General features: G+C 41.3%; 1 protein-coding gene across 2 annotated transcripts in view; it reads left to right on the top strand.

The window, feature by feature from the left end:
- The first annotated feature begins 483 nt into the window (after positions 1 to 483).
- IBTK (inhibitor of Bruton tyrosine kinase) overlaps positions 484 to 21,385 on the top strand; it is a 61,086-nt gene continuing 40,184 nt past the window's right edge. The window contains exons 1-7 of one of the 2 annotated variants that reach the window (XM_071548670.1): positions 484 to 684; positions 8,897 to 9,578; positions 13,123 to 13,219; positions 15,743 to 15,867; positions 16,398 to 16,508; positions 18,402 to 18,572; positions 19,731 to 19,848. In XM_071548670.1, coding sequence (XP_071404771.1) covers positions 9,255 to 9,578; positions 13,123 to 13,219; positions 15,743 to 15,867; positions 16,398 to 16,508; positions 18,402 to 18,572; positions 19,731 to 19,848 — 946 coding nt within the window. In that variant the 5' untranslated portion in view covers positions 484 to 684; positions 8,897 to 9,254. The remainder of the gene's footprint in view (positions 685 to 8,896; positions 9,579 to 13,122; positions 13,220 to 15,742; positions 15,868 to 16,397; positions 16,509 to 18,401; positions 18,573 to 19,730; positions 19,849 to 21,385) is intronic. The other variant, XM_071548669.1, reaches the window with a different exon arrangement.

Here is a 21,385-nt window from a genome sequence, read left to right as displayed (position 1 = left end):
GCACCTCAGCTCTCTGCTCTTCCCGGCTTTCCCCGTTGATTCCGTCCCGGTCCCTCGCCCTACGAGGCTACCCAAGACACCGAGCCCTCGGCCGCCATTTTGGCTCAACCCCGCGCGCGAGCCCCCCCCGCCCCCCCCCCCCCCCCCTCGCGCGAGCCCCGCCCCCCCCCGCGGGCCAGCCCCGCCCCCCCGCGCGCCAGCCCCGCCCCCCTCGCGCCAGCCCCGCCCCCCGCGCCAGCCCCGCCCCCGACGGCCCCGCCCCCGCGCGGGCCCCGCCCCCCGCGCGTCGGCCCCGCCTCCTCACGCGCCGGCCCCGCCCCCCGCGCGTCGGTCCCGCCCCCCGCGCGCCGGTCCCGTCCCCCGCCCCCGCCTGTCAGTCAATCCGGGCTCGTCCGCGAGGGGCGGAGCCAGATGGCAGCCGCAGCCAATCGGCGTGCGAGGTGCGGCGTCGCCGCGGCCAATCGGCGTCTCGCTTCTTCGCGGGTGCGGCGCTGTCAGTCGGTGCCCCCCGTTGAGAGTCGCCGGTCCCGCCTGTCGGTGTCGCCGCCGCTGTCGCTGGCTGAGGTGTCGCGGTAGCTGCCGCAGGCTGGCCCTACCTCTGCCCCGCAGTCACTGAGGATGAGCCCCCGCGCTGCCCAGCGCGCGTCCCGCCCTGCCCGCCCGAGCTCATTCATCTAGCGACTGGTGAGGGGCGGGCCGCGACCCGGCGGCGTGTCCGCGGGGGGACCGCGCCGGGGGACGGGACGGGCCGGAGGGGTCAGGGCGCTGGCGGTGGCGGGCTGGCTGTGGGAAGGGGGAGAGCCCCGGGCAGGGGAGCCAGGGAGGGTAAAGGGCAGCCGGCCACGTAGCATGGGAGGGGAGCGGCTCCGTGGCTCGGCTGCCGGTATGGAGAAGTCTCTTGTGCCGCTCGGCCCTGCCCGGCTGCGGAGACGTGTGTGGTGGGAGTCAGAACGGCCGCTTGTCCCCCTGCCTGCCCTGGCCTCTGCCCGGCGCTGTGAAACACTTCTCACCTTCCCCTGCTTGCCACTGGCTGCAGCCTCTTGCCACGTTTCCTTAGCTGGAGATTCCCGGGAAGCCTGCCGCGTTTCTGGCCTTCGTGGGGATTGTTGTCTGTGACTTTTGGTAGCAGCTCGTAGTGCTGCTGTATTTGAGCAGCAGCGTAGCCACTAGAGAGCTGAGATCTCGTAGTTAGCTTGAAAGGATACTTTTATGAAGTCTTCTTAGGGGAAATCCAACTTCTGTATTTGGTGACGTGGTCAGTGTAGTCCTCTGTCTTCACGGAAACTGATACAATTTGTGGTTTACAAAAAAACAGTAATCGCCCTACAGCATCTGGTGTGGGTAGTTATAATAATACTGTTCCAAAAGTTTGGAGTTAATTCAAAAAAGCTTTTCCTAAGATGGAAAAAATCCTTGATGGATTTGTTGGATATAGTTTCGAGTGTGGTGAAATTCTGGAGCACACCTGTGGTTTGTTGTGCTTGACTTCTCCTCATCATTATCTGTTTCAATAAAAAATCTATAGCAAGGTCCTGGTGTATTGTGGAAATGTCTATGGCTGCACTCACTGTACTTTTGTCTAGGTCACTTTCTGTATGTTTCAATATTTTTGGACTGTGTTAAGTTATTAAATGTAAGTAGTCCTGACTATTTCTAGATAAGCCAAGCACAATATTTCAGTTCACTGTTTATGTACTGTGATTCTCGACTAATAGATGTGCTCTGACGTGTTGTAGCTGAATTTAGGCACCAATGGTACTTTGGTCTTTCTTTGACAGACGTGTCTGCCTTTAACTGGTAGTGAGTGTTGGCTCAGCCAAGAGCAACTGAGTTGGAGCTGCTGGATTGCTGAACGTTCCCATTCTGATAAGGATTATGCTGTTGTCACTGGGAAGGAGGAAGTTATAGGAAATCTGCAGAGAGCCTCTAAAGGTCTAAATACTCTAAAGGCCAGAGTATTCCTGTGCCAGGTGGTGGCACAGAGGCCCCAGCCGGGAAATGAGGCAGCTGGACCTGCCATGGCCCAAGGGACGGAGCGGGCCTGGTGCAACGGGGTGTTTTGTAAAGCAAGTTCATCCTCCTCCATAGCTTTACCTATAGACAGGTCATATTTATTTATAACTTGAGCAGTTTGCTGGTTGTCTAGCCTGTTTTGAGAGCCTCATTTGCATTCAGTTTGTCATTTGAAAATCCTTCCTGACATGTAATCTGAATCTTTTATGAAATTTGAACAAATGACTATCCCACTGTCAGGGGTAAAATGGACTGGAATTTTGATTTTTCTTCTTTATGTAGCAGACACCTTATTCAAAGGCTGTGAGTGGTCTGCTGAAGCCACAGCTGAAGGAGAAAAGAGATCCAATTTGCTTAGCCTGTGCTCACGAGTAGTTTCTTAAACATTCTGAATCCCCGTGGCTCTTTCCAAAGTTTTCATCTACTTACCTGCTTCTCTTAAAACTTGATATCTGACCTAGAGGCAGTACTCTACCTGATGTCATGTGTATTGAGGAGAGCAAAACTCTTGTTTTAAAGGTCTGTATGTGGAAATTTCAGGCTACCAAATCACTCTTAGCTGCTGCATGGCTTAGATTTACCTGCTTTTCATTGTATATTCAATGACTTTTCTCCCCATAAAATATACTTTGTTTTCATATAATACTGTTAAAGGGTTTGAAAAGCTTAGATTTTTTTCCTGGACTTCAAGAAATGTACAAAGAGTTTCTGCACAGGTTAAACTATCTGTGGATATGTAATCTGAATAGAAATTAATAGTCTAACTGTTCTATAGGACAATGTGCTGCCTCTGTCCAAAAGGTGTGTTTGCTTTGTTTATCTAGGAATTCATCTGTGTTTCCTTGAGGGTATGTTGCTTAATGCCAGTGCTAAGTTTCTTATATTACTATCAAGCTTCAATTTTCTAGTAACTTTTGTCAGATTCTAAACTATTACTTTAATAGGTATTGGTAGAAGTTGCCTTTTGATAAGGGTATAGTCAACAGAAAACCATGGAAAATTGGTAGCATGATAGAAAGTTCCTGTCTTTGATTCTGTAAGCTTTAGATTTGCTTTATTTGAGTAGCTTATTAGTCAAGTAGTCTCTGTGGTTAAGCTTACTTTGGGAAGAAATATTTTCAGGATTTTCCTGCTGTTATGGTTACAGGTCTTTCGTGATCTTACAAAGCAAGTGTGAGTGGACCAATGTGGAGAACATTATCAAATGTCAGCACACTTGGTTAATAAACAACCCCCCTCCCATTCCACAATGGAAATCTTTAAAATCTTGCAGCGCCCTTAGAAGGATGGACTTCACCTTCCTGAAGTTTATGACATTGCCAGTCATCCCTCATTTCATGTAGCAACTTATTATCAAACGGAAGAGCAAATGAATTTTGCACCTTCAGAAAAGCTGTATTATTTTACACTATTTTTTTAAAAGGAAGGTATTACAGTTGACAAGGAAGGCTCTAGGCTTCTTTTCATAAGGAAAATAGAACCCATTATTTAGTTCTGTTTTAGGAGAGCCAAATGCTAGGTGTTTTTCCACTAAGTGCATTTTAGATGCAACTGGTAATTTAGTAAAATTAGTAACACTAAACAAATAAATAAACCCAAACAGAAAAGCAGTTAATTGAGTGAAGTGAAGCCAATTTTAAGGTCTTGAGAAAAATGTTCTTGGTAAAGCAGCCTGAGGATGGGCTTCAAGGCCATGTCACTAATTTGACAATTGAGTTATTTTATTGCAGTGCACATGGAAGATTGAAATTCAGCAATCTGTCTTCAAGTGGCACTGAACTCTAAGTAGATGAATCTCTTCTGTATTCTCTTTCACTTCCATGTGAAACCATTGTCTATATTAAAATGAAAAAAGCTACAACAGCAGCCACTGTCTTTGTACCGGTGTCCACATGATGTTAGCCAGATTTCCTAGTTCTGATACCTGAGCACAGGCTTTCATCAGGAAGAATTGGAAGGACCACAGATACGAGTTTAGTATCAAATGTGTGCCTGCCAGACTGGATACCAGAAATGTGCATTGAAACTGCCAACCATAAGGGGAGGGGTTAGTTGTTCCCTTGTACGTTTGAGTCAGGAGGACACAACATGTTTGGAAACGCTTTCTAGAAAAAGGGAAAATTGGGAATGTGTTCATAGAGGATAAGATACACAGATTTCTGGAACTTCACAGTGGAAGGCTTCTGTCAACTTTGTTCATTTTTCCCAAATATTGAGATTTCGTGTCTATTTTTAGGAAATGAAATCTGCCACCAGCATCCTTAGTCATGAAGGTGTTTGTTATCTTAGTCTTACCGATGTATAGAATCTTTGTTCATTTTGTACTCAAGAGGTGTGACAGCCATGATTTTTGTAGTGACTTCTTGAAAGAGACATTTTTGAGATGACCACTGTAGGTGTATGTATGTATGGCCAGACTTGGCAAACACAGATTTGGGAAGGGCTCTCCCCACGTGCCCTTCCAACCTGTGCAGTGGATGTTTTAGGTGAGGCACAGCGTGCGCAGAACTGGCCCCACCATTTAAGTCCTGAGGTCCATCTGCCACGGCCGAGAGAGCTTGGACAGTGACAGTGAAGTCCTCGGGACTGTCACAGCACCCGGTACTAACCGGAACTGACCCTGCTGAGCATCTGAGATCTGACAGGATGGGATGGCAGGGAGGCATTGAACTGCCAGGGGACGGTCCCCACTGAGACTTGAACTCAGGACCTTGGGATTCGGAGTCCAGAGCACTCTCCTTTACACAATGGGACTGCCCTTAACCCCTGTAGGTGGAGATCTGCTTTTTGCAGGTGTTCTTCCTCCATAAGGTCAGATGACACACCTGACACACTCCTTCTGGAGGGGTCTGGCGTCTGTGGTGCAGTGATGCTTTGCCTTCTCTGAGGGGGAGAGCTCAGTGAGACAGTCTGCTTACTCAGTTCCAGGAGGCAACATACCACAAACACTTTCTTGGTTCTAAGGAATTGCTTTCAAGTTGGTTGTAATATTTTAAATTTTCCTGGGCTGTGAACATGTAAAATAAGTATCTCCTATCTCTAGGGGAAAATTTAGAAACCCACTTGCTGCGGAAATAAAAAATCTTTGCAATACTCTGAATGCTACTCCAATTCCTCCATTTTTTTCTGATTTTTTTCTATAAGAAAATGTTAATTAGGGATCAGTTTTTAAAAATTGTTTTAATTCCAAATGATACCTATTATATAATAAAAATGTTAAAAATATAGTAATCTTATCTAGCTATTTATGTCTGAATAATTACAATGTTAGGAAGACACTGGTATTATAGCATGAGAGACTAGTGCTGAGAAGCCTGCAGAAATATCTGCAGATAAAAGTGGAGACACATGATCAAAAGGGCACTGTGTTCTAGACATTTAAATTCAAAGTTTAAAAAATGCTGCTGCTCTTCCTATTTTGTGATTGTTTTAGGTGCTGATCATTCAGCTGGGACTCTGTGTACTAGAAATAAGCTTTTGGAGAGCATAAAGGTTTTCACACAGACCTGAACTTCAGTTCACAATTTGAAAGTTTTAAGGTTTCACTTAAGGACTTCCTTTGTTTAACAGTCTGGTCTGATTATTAACCTTTTTTGGATGTCACATGATAGCATCTGTTACTGGTGTGTCAGTCTATTGTGGAGAGCTGAAAACTTGATCTACAGCCTTCTGTCTTGAAACTCACCTCTATAGTAATATAGTATCTAGTTTTGTAATGCTTTGACTGAAGGAGGGCTGGGCTGGGATGATGACTTATAAAGAAATAATTCAGCAGGGTCAGTTTTCACATAGCTGCAGTAAATGTCACCATGATGGAGTTAGGCTTGTAATTCTGTCTAGGAGCAGACTTTTTATTCTTTTAATGTTTGATTTGTTGTTCAAGTTACATTGGCTTTTGGTGAGGCTGGAGCTCAAGTGCCTTAAATAAGTTTTTCTCTGGCCCTTTCTTGGAATGCCACAAGTTTCTTTGGAAGCGGATTTGATTTCTGTTCTGAATCATGTAATTCAGTGTCTCGGATAGGTGTGTTATCTGCACGGGGGAAGGTGTGACACGGGGCACAGCCCGACTGCTTCCTTGGGTGGTGGGGTCATTCCCTACCAGCTTACCTAACTGATTGATCCACTTTGTTTTATGACTCCCCTGAGTAATTTTTCTTGATTTTATTTTTAATCTTCGTAACACTAATAATAATGTCTAAACAATGAAATATATTTAAGATGTGCTTTAAAAGGGATATGTGAAAATCACCCTTCCACAGCATAGTTTTTATTGCCTAGTGCCATATTGATGAAACGTGACAAATTGACTTGAGGATAATGACACTTCTGATGTTTTTCTTGTAGATCTCCGATTTTTTTTTAATTCTTAGTGTTTAGAAAGCTGTTTGATGCACTGGCAATCTGAGTCTGCTGACAGTCACCTATCACACTGATTCCTTGGAGCAACAAGTCAGGCTGTGTATTTGAAATTAGAGCTTTTGTTTTCAAGCCTGCAACAGTGATTCATTTCCCTTTATAGTCTCAGGCTTGAGCAGGTCAGAGCAGAATACTTCATGCACATATATGTTTAATTTCTTGTGTTACTGCAGAAATTTGTAAGTTGGTTGAAAAATTACCTGTAGAGTGAACTGAAGCTTGCTTTGACAAATAAAAGCTGAACTGTTGTGGTCAGTTCTGGTCTTGAAAAGATTTCTGAATGTTACTCCTGTTCAGGGATGAGGAATTAAATTGTAGTGAATAAAGACTACTTCTTTTTGTCTTCATTTGCCTCTCTTTGAAATTGTTTTGAAGGTGGATAGTGACTTGGTCCGTAGACTTGCAGGTCTAGGTAGAAAAATAATTGTTGGAGGCTTTGTCATGAAATGTTCAAGTGAATACTCTTGGATTAGAATTTTTATTTCTTGAAAGTTTAGATTCCATTACTAATGTTTGCTCAAAACTGATTGCTTGAAGCTTTATGGAAATCTTGATGATAATTCTTGAAACAGGAGGAGGACCACGATTTCTGTTTTCGGAACAAAATAATATTTTCTGGCATGTTTTTGCAGAGGGAGAAGTTAAAATATGGTTATACACTCAGTGCCTGGAAAGCATTGGAAGGGAAGCTCAACAGGCTTTTTAGATGCAGTGGGGGTCAAAGAGTAGGATGTGAATGTTTAAAATTACTGCTGAGCTGGAAATACAGTGTGTGTGGGGATTGTTTATTGCATTGTGTGTTGTCCTGTTTCAGTCAGTTTGAAACTAAACTTATGCTTGGAAGATTTTGATGCATGATGTTTTTTGCAGGCTTAATAGCAATTCTCATTAAATTATGCAATGTGTCAGTGATGTAGGTAGTTTCTCTGTTTTCTGGGCTTATGTGTGATTTTTATACTGCTGTCTGATCTTTGTGAATTGTGAACTTTTGGCTGTAACTGTACATGTTTCATAGACAAGGAAAGTGCTTCTGTCAGGCTTCCTTTACTTTTGAGAAGAAGGATGCCAAAATAAAATGGATATGCTAAAGATAAGTAGGCCAAGCTGAACAGAAATGCTGTGTGTCCCAGACTGTGAATATATTTCCATTAAGAAAAATTTGTATCTCTGCTTCCTTTTCCTTCTTCTTCCTCCCTTATGTTTTCCAACCTAGACCTTCACTTCTTCTGCTTGTTTCAGGAGCTTAGCCCTGAATGGCTGCTAATAGCCTGAATTCATGTGTCTCATACAATCTGCTTTTATTTGCTCTGATACCATCCTTCCTCTCACCTTTGTGAGCAGCTGTGGGAGTGGTGGAGAGGAACCTTTTTGCTTCTGCAGAATAGAATGAGTGCAAATGTGGGTAGGCATTCAGTCCAGGGAAGAGAAAGGGGGGCCTAATCCAATCTTCTGCAGTGACTGTGGAAACTCTGGTGGTCCCTCCCTCCCACTGGGAGTCACTGGCAAGTCTTCTAGTAGGAAAGATATTGAGGTGCTGGAGCAGGTCCAGAGAAGAGCAAGAAGGCTGGTGAAGGGACTGGAGCACAAGCCCTATGGGGAGAGGCTGAGGGACCTGGGGTTGTTTAGCCTGGAGAAGAGGAGGCTCAGAGGTGACCTCATCACTGTCTATAACTACCTGAAGGGAAGTTATAGCCAGGTGGGGGTTGGTCTCTTCTCCCAGGCACTCAGCAATAGGACAAGGGAGCACGGGCTCAAACTCTTCCAGGGGAAATTTAAGTTGGATATCAGAAAAAAATTCTTTCCAGAGTGAATAATCAGGCACTGGAATGGGCTGCCCAGAGAGGTGGTGGATTTACCATCCCTGGAGGTTTTTAAACTGAGATTGGATGTGGCACTGAGTGCCATGATCTGGTAAAAGGACTGGAGTTGGACCAAGGGTTGGACTTGATGATCTTGGAGGTCTTTTCCAACCCAATCTATTCTATGATTCTGTGATTCTGTTACCCAAAGTATGCTCAACAGCTGGGGGGATTTTTTGGTGGGTGTTTATTATTGGTTTGTTGTCCCACCCACCCCATCAGTCTTTCAGTTCAGTTCTTGCTTTCTGATCACAAAACAATGAGTAAACAGTCAGGGTTCTGTGAACCCTAAGGTTGTGAAAGCACACCTTTTGGATCCAGTTTGGATCCAGTTTTTGGATCCAGTTCACCCTGTAGCCTAAAAGATTTATGTCAGAGAAAGGTAGGAGATGCCTTTGGAGGCTGGGGTGAGGAAGGGAGTAATGTTTTTTTAAACTGACTGAATTCCTGAGAATAAGCTCAGATGGTGTGGGGCAAGTCAGTTACCCCTTGTCACGTTGTCTTGTCTCCTGTAGTTGAAGCGTTAGTTTGGTATGAAGTTAAACCAGTACAGTTGCTGAGGAAGAGAGTTTTTGATTACTAATCTTTTCTGGTTTGTTCTCTTTCAGGTCTCCCTTGCAATTATGGAGTTTTAGAAGAATAAGGTAGTGTGGAGGGGGAATCCCCCTCTGCACGCTAGAGGTAGTTCACTTTTGGAATTTTTTATGGACAAGAACATTTGTTATATAAGATGGTGAAATAAGATTTCTAAAAATATATATTTATAAATATTTATTTGGATCAAGTGCCAAACATATCAGTACAAAGATTTCCAATGGCAGCTCAATAAAACTGGATCTACATCCCTGAAATTATGTCTGTGGAATTACAGTTTTTCTAAGGCACTGTGTTTTGTACTGAATTGGAGTGCCTTGATGCACTTAAGGGTTGTTCCCCTTAAGGAGAGGAGCAGCTTTAGAAGTGAAGATGAGTTCTCACATGCCAGAGTGCACTTCAAAGTGTCGATCCCTACAGCATGCTTTGGATGTTATTTCTGTAGTAACCAGAGGAAGCGAAGGGCAGATCAAGGCCTTTCTCTCTTCTTACTGCTACAATGCTGCAACTATAAAGGATGCCTTTGGCAGAAATGTTATACATCTTGCTTCGTCTTGTGGCAAAAAAGGTGTGCTAGACTGGTTGGCTGAGACCAAAGGAGTAGATCTCTTGGCGAAGGACAAAGAGTCTGGATGGACAGCTTTGCACAGAAGTATTTTTTATGGATACATTGATTGTGTTTTATCATTACTGAAGGTGAGTGATTTGCAACTGTAATTTTCCTTAGCATCTACAATTTTTTGAGTTGTATTGATTATGTTAAAGTCTGTTTTTAAATTTGACTGAAAGCCTCTTCAGGGTTGTCATAATTAATATATGTCTTAATAATGTTGTGTTTAGATCACAGAGTATTGATTTACTTGAAGGTTGTTTCTGTGTTCATAAAAATGTCTGTGCATGCAGAAGTCAGCACTGAGTAAGGACCCCTGATTAGTTGTGGACTTCCTAAGGACTTGTTTGTGTGGATGATATCAGGGCCAGGATCTTAAAAGTGGACAGTGATTGGACTAAAGATACTCTAAAAATAGACTCTTCAGTAATTGTACCAGTTGGTGTAAAAGAACATAAAATAGTGAAAGATTAAATGGAGTTATAATTAGAAATAAATCTTACATTTCAGAGATAATAACTTCAAAATATGGCATTTTTTATTAAGTGGATCTCCATTTCATTTGTATTTTAACCAGGGCATTTGCTCAGTCCCCCTTATTCCTTTCTTACAATTGCTGCTTCTTCCCATCAACTTAGCAAGTTGAATATATTATGATTAATCTTCCTTCTGTTCCTCTTGTCCCAAGTACAGCAAAGGTAAGATGTACACTTGTTTGAGATGTCCAGGGTCCCTTTAACCATGTGAGAAAATGAAATATTTGTGATTCAGGTTGCTTAAAAACGAACCTTTCAAAGCAGAGAATTTTCCATTTTGAGTTCAGCCTTTTTGAGTGATAGCCATTCATAGGCATAGAACTCTGTACTTTCAACAAAACTCAAAGCAAAAAGATTGTGGATCCAGTACTTTTTCATTTTTGAAGGTCTGATGACTGTTAAATATGTATCTCATGTGCTGTACCCTTATGTGATGAGGAGATTTTCACTGAAGTTTAGAAAAGTAGATGTTTCTATAGGAATTGTACATGATTCTGTTCTCTAGAAAACTTAATTTGTGCTTGATATATAAAAAAGTATTCAGTCCTTTAGTGCATGTGTGTATATCTGTACCTTTGATATTTGCTTCCAGGAGGCCTGTACAGGTTTTCCCAGATGTATTTTACTTTTGTGTCAGTTGCATAAATGAATGAAATTTTTCTGATAGCCAGCTCTGCTGCTACTCTTCTAAGAAGCAGAATGAAACAGCTCATGGGGAGTGCTCTGTCTCCAAGTTCCTTAAAATGAAGTCTGTCTGCTGTACTGTGTTATTAAAAGGATATGTCCTTAAGGTATTAAAGCAACAACAGGAATGGATTATAGAATAGAACTATGAAATAGCTGAGTTAGAAAGGTATCTCTAAAGGCTGTCTGGTCCAGCCTCCACACTTGGGCAAGGTCGGCTGGACCAGGTTGCCCAGGACTGTACCCAGCTGGATTTTGAATGGAGCATCAAACATCTCTGTTTCAATGTTTTAATAGCAGTGCAGTAAAAATGGGGTTTAGATTTAAACAGAATTTTATATTTTAGTCTGTGCTTGTTGCCATTTTTTCTGTCACTGAGTATTGCTACAAACCCCACTTCTCACCTCCAATCAGCTGTTTATTATGCATATTGATGAAGCATGCTGTCCCTTTCCCTCTCCCCAGAACTTCTCTAGGTTGAGTATCCCAGCTCTCTCAGCTTCTCTTTGTCAGATGCCTCAGTCATTATTTTCATGGTCTTTTGCTGCACTTGCTCCTGTATTTCCATGTCTGTCTGGGATCCAGACCTGAAGCCAGTGCTCCAGCTGTGGTTTGCCAGTGCTGAGTAATGCTTGCTGGCAACACTCCCACATGCAGCCTGGATGCTTTCAACATTCTTAGCTGTGAGGACACATTGCTGGCTTGTGGTCAACTGGTTGTCTACAAGAAACCCCAAGTCCTTTTCTGTTAAGCTGCTTTCCAGCCATTTGGCCTCCATCTGTATCAGTACACTGGGTTGTTCCTCTCCAGGGCCAGGATTTGCATTTCTATTTGTTGGAAATGTTCATGAGGTTCTTCTCAGCCCATTGCTGAAGAACCTGTCAAGGTCCTTCTGAATGTCAGGACAACCCTCTGAGTTACCAGCCTCTCTTCCTGGTCCTGTATCATCACCCTTGCTGAGGAAGCACCCTTGCCCATCATCCGGCTTATTAGTGAAGATACTGAACAGTACTGGCTGCAACACCAGTGTAGTTAAGTCACAAAATATTCTGAGTTTGAAGGGATCTGCAAGGATCATTGAATCCAGCTTTTAAGTGAGTGGCCTGTATGGGGATTGAACCGGTGACTGTGGCATTTTTAGCACCAACCAGCTTCTTACACTGGCCCCAAAATCAGCCCCTGGGGCACCAAACTAGTGTGGATGAGAGACTTCTGCTGTGGGCTGGAGGCAGTCATGCCTTATTCTCACACTGTGCCTAAGTACAAGATTTGTCACTCAGTGGCTGGGGTTGGTTTCCACAAATTCTGACCATGTGAATATCACTACAGACTCTTGTCTGCTTGTGAATAACTTAAATGATTTCCAAAGTGAAGAATATCCAGCTACTTGTTAAGTCAAAAAAATAGATGAGTTTTCTGTCATACAGTGAGTTAATAACAGCACTGTAGCTAATAGGGTTGTTTTATAATTTTGAGAATGTATGTTGTTCTTCTGGCTAGTGTTTTTCCAAACAAAATTGTGAGTTAACATCCCTACTGCAGATGTGGCTAGCTGTCCTTCTATCAGGCTTGAAGGAATTGTGAACTGTGCTCCCTCCATTTTTTGTATCTCATGTGTTTACCTTTGCAGTGTGAGGTTCTGTAAGATTTTCCTTTTTATTAGCCATGAGCTGTGGTACCTGGGTACAGCTGTATATTAACCAGTAGGTTCTGCTAGGAACATCCACAGTTCTTCCCTTTAGGGAAGTGGTTGATGACACTTGACTTTCTTAAAACCAATACAGATGTAGCAGCACTCTTTTGTATTGAGAAAATGGTATTTACAGAGATTGTCTGTGTCTCTGAGTTCTAAAGGAATGATCTGTTCATGCTTTATGCCTCTGAACCTTTTCTGCTGCTCTTCTATCTCTGCTATTTCTGTCCTCTTGCTTCTTCTCAGCAACTGTGAAACGCTGTTCCTTACTCGTTTTCAAAGTCATAGTAGTTTTTTTTATTTTTTTACTTCTCTAGCTTGTCAAAACTGATTCTATAAACATGACAATTTAAAAAATATGTTCTTTGAAGCTGGTAAATGCATTTTTGGTGAATACTTGCCATTCCTAGGTGTCAGTGTTTTATCTTCAAGTCTGTTTACTTTGTGTTTCACCGATGACATTCTATAACACAGTCAATATTCAGACAATAAAATCCCAGTTAATAGATCAAACAGATGTATATGTGGCTGAACAAAATTGCACTGTTAATTTTTAAAGTTTTGCTTACAGTGTATTTGAATCTGAAGATTTTCTTTTAAAAGTATTAAACTGCAATTAAAGATTTGTATAGCTACTTAAACATTTACCTGGTTTACCTCAAGTTGTGCAGTTAAAATGAACTTCAGTTCTCTTCCCCTCCTCTCCCTCTCTTTCAGCATGGCGTTAGTCTGTATGTTCAGGATAAAGAAGGCTTATCAGCCCTGGATCTTGTGATGAAAGATAGGCCTACCCATGTGGTGTTCAGGAAAACCGGTAGGAAATAAAATAGCTTATTTTGTGTTTTTTAAGAAGATATGTTTCAACAATGCATAAATGTATGTATTAGTGTTTTAATTAAGACTTTGTAAATTATAAGTTACCTGAAGGTATGGGGTCACTAATATCAGAAGAAAGCAAGTACGGATTCGTGGTGGTAGGCACAGGATGCACATGTGTAGCAAAAATGTAGGAATAATGACAGACTCAAAGGTTAAAAAAACAAAAGGCAAGTGATGTAGTAGGTAACCCAAAGTGATTGTGGAGATTTCATCCTTGGAGACACTCAAACCATGAGAGAAAGTGGTCCTTGGCAATTTGCTCCAGCTGATCCAGCTTCAGCACAGGTGTTGGACTGGATGGCTTCCAGAGGTGCTTTTCAACCTCAGTTGCTCTGGTTTTTTTTCATTTATCTCAAAATTATCAGAGAGACTTCAATGTCTTTGAATTTGATACAGTAGTTTATGTCACAGAATCATAGAATATGCTGAGTTGAAAGGGACCCACAAGGATCACTGAATCCAACTCTTATCCCTACACAGGACCATCCCCAAGAGTCACACTATTGTGCCCAAGAGTGTCATTCTTGAACCGGAGTTCAGTGGTCAGGCTTGGTGCCGTGACCACTGCCCTGGGGAGCCTGTTCCAGTGCCCAACCACCCTTTGGGTGAGGAACCTTTTTCTAATATCCAACCTAAACCTTCCCTGAGACAACTTTAGGCCATTCCCTCAGGTCCTGTCACTGGTCACCACAGAGATCAGTGCCTGCCCTTCCTCCTCCCTTCACAAGGAAGTTGTAACTGCACTGAAGTCTCCCCTCAGTCTCCTCCTCTCCAGGCTGAGCAGACCAAGTGTCCTCAGCTACTCCTTATATGGTTTCCACTCTAGAACCTTCACCATCTTCGTTACCCTCCTTTGGACACTCTCTAATGGGTTAATATCTTTCTTATATTGTAGTGTGGTGCCCAAAAGTGCCCACAATATTCAAGGTGAGGCCACCTCAGTGCAGAGCAGAGCGGGACAGTCCCCTCCCTGGACCAGCTGGTGCTGCTGTGCCTGATGCCCCCCAGGACACACTTGGCCCTCCTGGCTGCCAGGGCACTGCTGACTCCTATTCAACTTGCCATTGCCCAGGACCCCCAGGGCCCTTTCCCCAGCACTGCTTTCCAGCATCTCATTCTCCAGTCTGTATGAACATCCAGGGTTGTCCCATCCCAGGTGCAAAGTCCAGCACTTTCCCTTGTTGAATTTCATATGGTTGGTCATTGCCTTGTCCTCTAATTTGTGGAGATCTCTCTGCAGGGCCTCTCTGCCTTTGAAGGAGTCAATAGCTTGTTCCAGTTTTGTGTCATCTTTTGTGTGTCTTTTGTGAAAAGAGGGGGAATATTTCTTGAGTGTTCAAAATATTTTTTTAGACATAGTGGCTCGAGATTAGCCAGTTTCAGTCACTGAAAGTTTTTATTTTTTAGTTTTTCTTTTATTTTTTATTTTTAAAATTTTTATTTTTGTTTTAAATTTTATTTTTTTAAACTGTTTTATACTTCTCTATCCTTCTTTTTTCCCCTTTTCTTAATTTAAAATTTTGTTGTACAGTGAAATTTGTGTTTTCAACTTGTTTGCAGACAGTAATTTTAGTTAGACAAATACTGAGTTGTGATTATTTTTAATTTTATCTTGTAAAATGTGTTAAAATCCTTTAATCATTATAATAGCATCATAGAATGGTTTGCATTGGAAAGGGCCTTAAAGATCATCCAGTTCCAACTGTAGTGCCATGTTTAGGGAGCAGCTCTCACTACACCAGGTTGTTCAAAGTGCCATCCAGCCTGGTCTTGAACACACCAAGGGTGAGCCCTTCACAGCCTCTCTGGGCAATCTGTTCCAGAGCCTCATCACCTTCACAGTAAATATTCTCTTCCTGTTGTCTGATCTAAACATACCCTTTTGCAGTCTGAAGCCATTCTCGTTTGTCCTATCACTGCATGCTCTTGTAAAAACTCTCTCTCCAACCTTTTTGATAGGCCCCCCTCAGGTATAGGAAGGTTGCTGTAAGGCAACTCATCAGAAAATGGTGTTCAGATAACATTGAGAGGTTATTTTGAAAAAAGAAACGTCATTTTTGCATACCTTTTTGGTTTGAAAGGGTTTATGGGTTTCATACATGACAGTGTAACCTTTTTTTGGGAAAGGCTTTTTACTGAGTTAAAGCCATTGAAGCAAAGCATGTATAACTTCAGGTGGTTAGTAGTTGTGTTCAGAAAACAATGTGTAAATCTGCTGCAGAATGTTTGCATTTTCTGCCAATATAACTAATGTTGATCATCTCTACAATATTTTTTAAATTTTTTGTGGTAGCACCTTATTTCTCATAATATTATATGTTTTTAAAGTTCAGTTTTAAGTAAAAAACAGCTTTTCTCTTCAAATTTTAGATAGAATCAACAGGAGTTGTATTTTTGGAGTCAGTATGCACAACACTGGTAAATTTACAAGCTGCAGAGATAATGTTTTTCATTACAGATCCCACGGAAGTCTACACCTGGGGAAACAATATAAATTTTACTTTGGGTCATGGTGGTCAACAGGGTAAACATCATCCTGAATTGGTGGATCTTTTTCCTCGGAATGGCGTGTATATCAAACAGGTATTCCTAATGTATTATACAGGCACCTTTCTTGGTGAACTTGGATGGGGGTGTGAGGGGAAAGAAGTATCTAAGAAGTTATCAAGTACTGAAAACTCTTAATAACTTCTTGGGACTTCAGTTTGAGAGTGCTTGGAAGTTTAAAGCACAGCTTGAGCAAACACTCAGGGCAGACAATCTGTGCTGCAGTATTAATGTGTTTTCTTCAGCTCTTTGAGATGGTGTTGAGGCCCTTAAAACAGTGTTTGTGTTTGGAAGGCCTGGAAGGTCGTGCTTGGTCTTATTTTAAGAAACTGAAAAACTGTTGATGTCTTCATGTAGTTTAAGGCAGTACATAATATATTTAAAGGAAATATTTAATGTACCTTGTGACTTGATTTGGCTATGCTTTAATACTACCATCTTAGTCATATTTTCATGGACATGTCTTTATTAAAGAAGTTCTTCACAAAGTTCACATTTTCAGCAGGTGTATAATTATCCAGGAAAATGATATTGCCCTATACTGCCTCCTACTGTTTTTTTTTCAGGTGGTACTCTGCAAATTCCACTCCGTATTCCTTTCCCACAAAGGTCAAGTGTATACATGCGGACACGGACAAGGAGGGCGCTTGGGTCATGGTGATGAACAAACATGCCTGGTATGCTGTGTTAGGTTAATGTATTCTAGTATGATATTTCTTTAATTTCAAACAGAGTTTAAAAAGTGAATTGGAGTTTCTGTCAGTGTACTTTCAAAATGAGTTTGCTGTTGATTTCAAACCAGTCCCCTGGCTCTCCACCAAACACCAAAACTTCTCCAGTACTAGTAGTGAGGTGACAGAGAATAGAGGAATGTGCATTTAAATATAGTTTAATTTAAGATAGCTAGATACAGTGGGCAAACTTTTGTGTTACAGCAGTGTTGTTTTGAAGGTTAGCTGATGCCAGATAAGTGGAAGCAAATGTTTCTTGGCTGGGCTGGCTTCTTAAGTAGGTTCGTGGTGCCTTCTGATGAGTGCCAAGGCTGGCACAAGCGAAACAGCAGTGCTGTGGTGTGGAGCTGTACTGGCAGGAGGAGTGACGGTAAGGTTGCTTCTTAGCACATTGTTGCAATACAAAAACTAAAATTAGGGAAGGTTAAGATATAATGAAAATACAATCCTTAGACTTAAGCATCTTATCCTGTGCGCATTACCTGGTAGTGTCCATCTAACTTGCAGCACAGTAATTTTAAAATATTTGTAATATCCAATATCTGTTAGAACTTGATGTTCTGTAGCTGAATGTGTCTCGGTTTGAGGGGAAAAAAACCAAAATGTTTTACCCTCAAGCAGGGGAGGGGCCTCCTCCACGATAATCACACCACTCTTTATCAAATTTAAGAAAAGGGATTTTAATACAAGAAGGATAACTGCTATATATATATATATGTAAACAGACTAGTGCAACCCACTTCCCCAACACCACAAGAGAGAAAAAAAAAAACCAAAAAAAAACCAAAACAACAACAAAACCCAGCAGGTTTTTTCTCCGGGATGAAAGGTTATACTCAAGTGTTCATGTCACAGCCCGGCTGGCTGCAGAGTGAGTTTCAGTCCCTCTCCAGCGAGACAGACGAGCAGTGAGCTTTCAGATGGACTCAGTCTCTTCCCCCTGTGTTCCCCGTCCAAGAAGCAGAAAGGTACGAGCAACCAGCAGCAAATCCAAGGCAGGCAGCAGCAGCAGCACGGCACGAAAAGTAGTCCGAGGTGGGCAGCGGCAAGACAGCCAGGAAAACCCCAGCAGTAACCAGCAGGGCAGCCTGCCTCCTTCGAGCCCCCACTCCCCCGTTCCGCCAAGCCAAGACTGGGGAGAATATCCGAAAAAAAACCCAAAAGAGACAAACCTGCCCCCACCCCAGCGATCAACAGTTAACTGCTTCTTTTGTTAACCGCTGGCCTGGGCAGTTAAGTGGCAGGGGAGAGAATTTACATAATAATCCCAAACTACAACAGAATGGAATAGTGAAGACTGGAGCTCTTGCATGAAGAGAACTTTTTAAAGAAATCAATTCTCTGAAATTAAAATTTTTTTCAAATTACTGTTTAAAAATTGGGATGTTACATAGTTGAATAAAGGAGAACTCACGTTAGAGTGCATGAAGAGTCAAAGATACAGAACTGCTTCCTTATTCTATGGGATTTTCTTAGGATAACCTTGTGTTGGAAGGAGAAATCTTTAATGTTCATGGTAATTTAAAAAGAAAAATGAGAGTTGATAGCTTATATTTGTTCAAATGTTCTGAAGATACAGTTTCCAACATGGTTTTGAAACAAGTACTTTACAATCATCTCACTTGATAGTAGAGGGTGCATTTCAAATGAAAGTAGCTCGTCTTACTGCATTGGATGTAGTAATTATGTTAATGAGTGTATTGTGTGTCCAAATGCATTTTCATCTCTATTTCAATATTTGGTTGTGACTTCCGGTTGGTGTAACGTTAGTGTTATAGATGGCAACTGGTTAATATCAAACCAGTATATTTTAATATCAATATTTGTTTTCTTATTCAGGTTCCAAGACTTGTGGAAGGCTTAGCTGGTCATCAGTGCTCCCAGATAGCTGCAGCTAAGGATCATACTGTTGTTTTAACAGAAGATGGATATGTTTACACATTTGGTTTGAATACTTTCCATCAATTGGGTATTCTTCCTCCTCCTTCTAACTGCAGTGTTCCTAGACAGGTAAAAATACCATCAGTCAAAACTTAATTGTTTGTTCTTTGTTATTTTTGGTTTTTTTTTTAACAGAAAGTAAAATGTGAAGATTGTGGAAATAGCTTTTAAACTTTTTCAGGACAACAAAGCTTAGTGTGATTCAGATAAATCTTGATTCTGTGTTATCATGCATCTCAGATCTTAAATGCTTAACTGTGTCCTGATAAATGTCTTAGTGTGTAACCCAAACACTACTAAAGTTTGTAGTGTGAAGTATGATGCAAAGTACAATTGCCAAAACCCTTTTCTTATCCAAATTGTTCTGTAGCTGAAGTGGTGTAAAATATAGGTATATATTGAGATTTGTGCTCTTCACTCCTTTTGAATCACTGGATGATGACTCTCAGGGTTTGATGTTATGTCCTTTGCTGGAAGCACCGTTGATTCTGAAGTCAGTGCTTTGGAAAGAATAGTGACAGGGAAGAGAGGGTATGGGCATCACCAATTTAACTGTATTTCTATGCTTAATCTCTAAATTTTATTTTTTCTTGTACGTAAAGAAGTGTTACGCTACCTTTTGTTAAAAGGAAATTTCATCTGAAGTAGAGCAACACTGCACTTCCAGTGTTACGAAAGTAGAAAAGAAAGATTGGCCAAAATGCAACAGGATAGTGTTCTGGGGTACCATAGGATGCTCTTCAATAGTGTAATGACAGCTCTGTATCCACAGTATTTGCTTTGATTGCATCATCGTAATCTGGAAAATCAAGTTAAATTTGAAGTGTGGAACTAGTACTGTAGTGTCCTGCAGTGCATTTAGGGCATTAAAACATAGAAGTTGAAACTTCTAACTGATGTTTTCCAGCTCCTGAGTCTTCTTTGGCTTGTCCTTCTTACACATGTCCTGTGCAGTGTTGTTCAAAATCTTACATATGAAGACTGCCTAAGGAGACTTGATTCCAGTTCTGATTAGATAATGCAAAAAGTTTCTTTCTTTTTGTCACTAGCACAATAGTGCCCCACCTGACAAACTTCTGAAATAATCCTGATTTATTAGACTGTAATGTGGATTGATATCAGTGTTTCATTCTTAATGACTTTAGGAGATAAATGTTGTCAGAAGTTTGTACATGTCAAATTCACCTGTTGCTACTTAATATTGATGTACTTTGGATTTGTGCTTAGGTTCAGGCAAAAAACCTGAAAGGTAGAATGGTGATTGGAGTGGCTGCAGGCAGATTCCATACAGTGCTATGGACTAAGGAAGCAGTGTATACCATGGGGCTGAATGGCGGCCAACTAGGTAAGGTAGAAGCGTTTTGGAAGTAAAACTAAAACTCAGCCATTTAAAGATGTTCGTGCTTAACCTGTCATCTGCTTCTATGAACAGAAGCGTGTTGAAGCTTTATCTCTTTTTTTTTTTAACCAATCTGATGACATCATCCCTTCACAGTTCTTTTGAAGAATATTTTGCATTACTGCCAGTTACTGTCACATTTTGAGGTAATAGGAGCTAGTCAGACATAGCACTTTTATTTGAACTCTTTATAATTCTTCTGCCTTCCATGTATATTGTATGGTTCTGCTGCTCAATACTTCGAGGAAACAGAATGTTGCTGTTTGTGTTGGAAATTACCCGAAGGCATGCTTGTCTTCTAGCAATCTGCCTGTACTGCACTTAATGCATTATAAACTAGCCTTCAGCTCTCCTGCCTATGTCCTTCTTTCATCGTGCACTGTGAACATGATACTGGCAACTTTTTTCCATACTAACTTTTTAAAGTTAAATACTTGTCTATATCTAGATTTTTTTCAACAATGCCATTACCAGAATCTTTTCCTAAATCTGTATTATTCTGAAGTCAAGCAAGAAAGAACCTATTAAAATGTATTACCAACTAGTGAACTTCTTGATTTGTTATATGAATGGGATATTTTATTTGCTTTTGTCTTTTAAAATAAACAGGTATTGCAGTACTGGTTTGGATTTGCATTTTTGCAATTCTGTATCTGTGTGCGAACAAAACTGTTTAGCTAACTCTAGTTCTTGATCTGCCTCAGCTCTGACCTCAGGTTCCAACACTTTTTGTGTTTCTATTTAAGGTTTCAGAGGTATGTGAAAAAAACTTGTCTTTGTCAGAGAAATATTTTACAATTAATATCTCTGGTATTTTTTTATATGAACTTATCATATAAATTTTTTGTGGTTGCTTGTGTTGTTGAGATTGTTCTGGTTAGCACATGTCCCAGTGCAGTACCATAGAGAGACAGTAAATTAATTGCAAGCAGTATAGTTGTGTCAGCTGGGCACCAGGATAGACCTGTGGTAGTAAACCTTGCCTAAGACTGAGCACAGCCCTACACTGTCATATGGCAGGGTTGCTTCCACTGTAGAGGTAGCTCTGATGCTTATTCCTGGATAGCTGTCCCCTACTTCATTCTGTCCATGCAGACATAAGTGCTCTGCAGTTATGCCCTGCACACAAAGCAGGGTTATATATGAGATTCTTGATGTTAGGTTTCTTGTCCCAACAGAGTAGCAATGGCCTGTTTTTATTTTATTTTTTAACATTTTCAAGATCTTACAGCTCCAACCTTATCTATTTCATATAACTGCTGCCTTCATGTTATGTGCACTTACAGTAATTTCTCTGACAAGCTTTTTTGGTGTCTTCTAATGGCTGAAATAATAGTAGTTTATGCCAGTGTTAGAGTATTCTACTGTCTTGAACTGTAATATGATCAAATAAATATTCTTTTTTTGGAATAAAAGCAGTGCCACCACATTAAATAGCTTCCCTGTGGAATATACCGTTCTTCATTTTTATGTATCAAGTCTT

This window comes from Pithys albifrons, chromosome 2, assembly GCF_047495875.1.
Source record: "Pithys albifrons albifrons isolate INPA30051 chromosome 2, PitAlb_v1, whole genome shotgun sequence".
NCBI classification, from domain to species: domain Eukaryota; kingdom Metazoa; phylum Chordata; class Aves; order Passeriformes; family Thamnophilidae; genus Pithys; species Pithys albifrons.
Note: the sequence above shows the minus strand (reverse complement) of the source record. Positions and strands in the feature narration are given on the sequence as shown.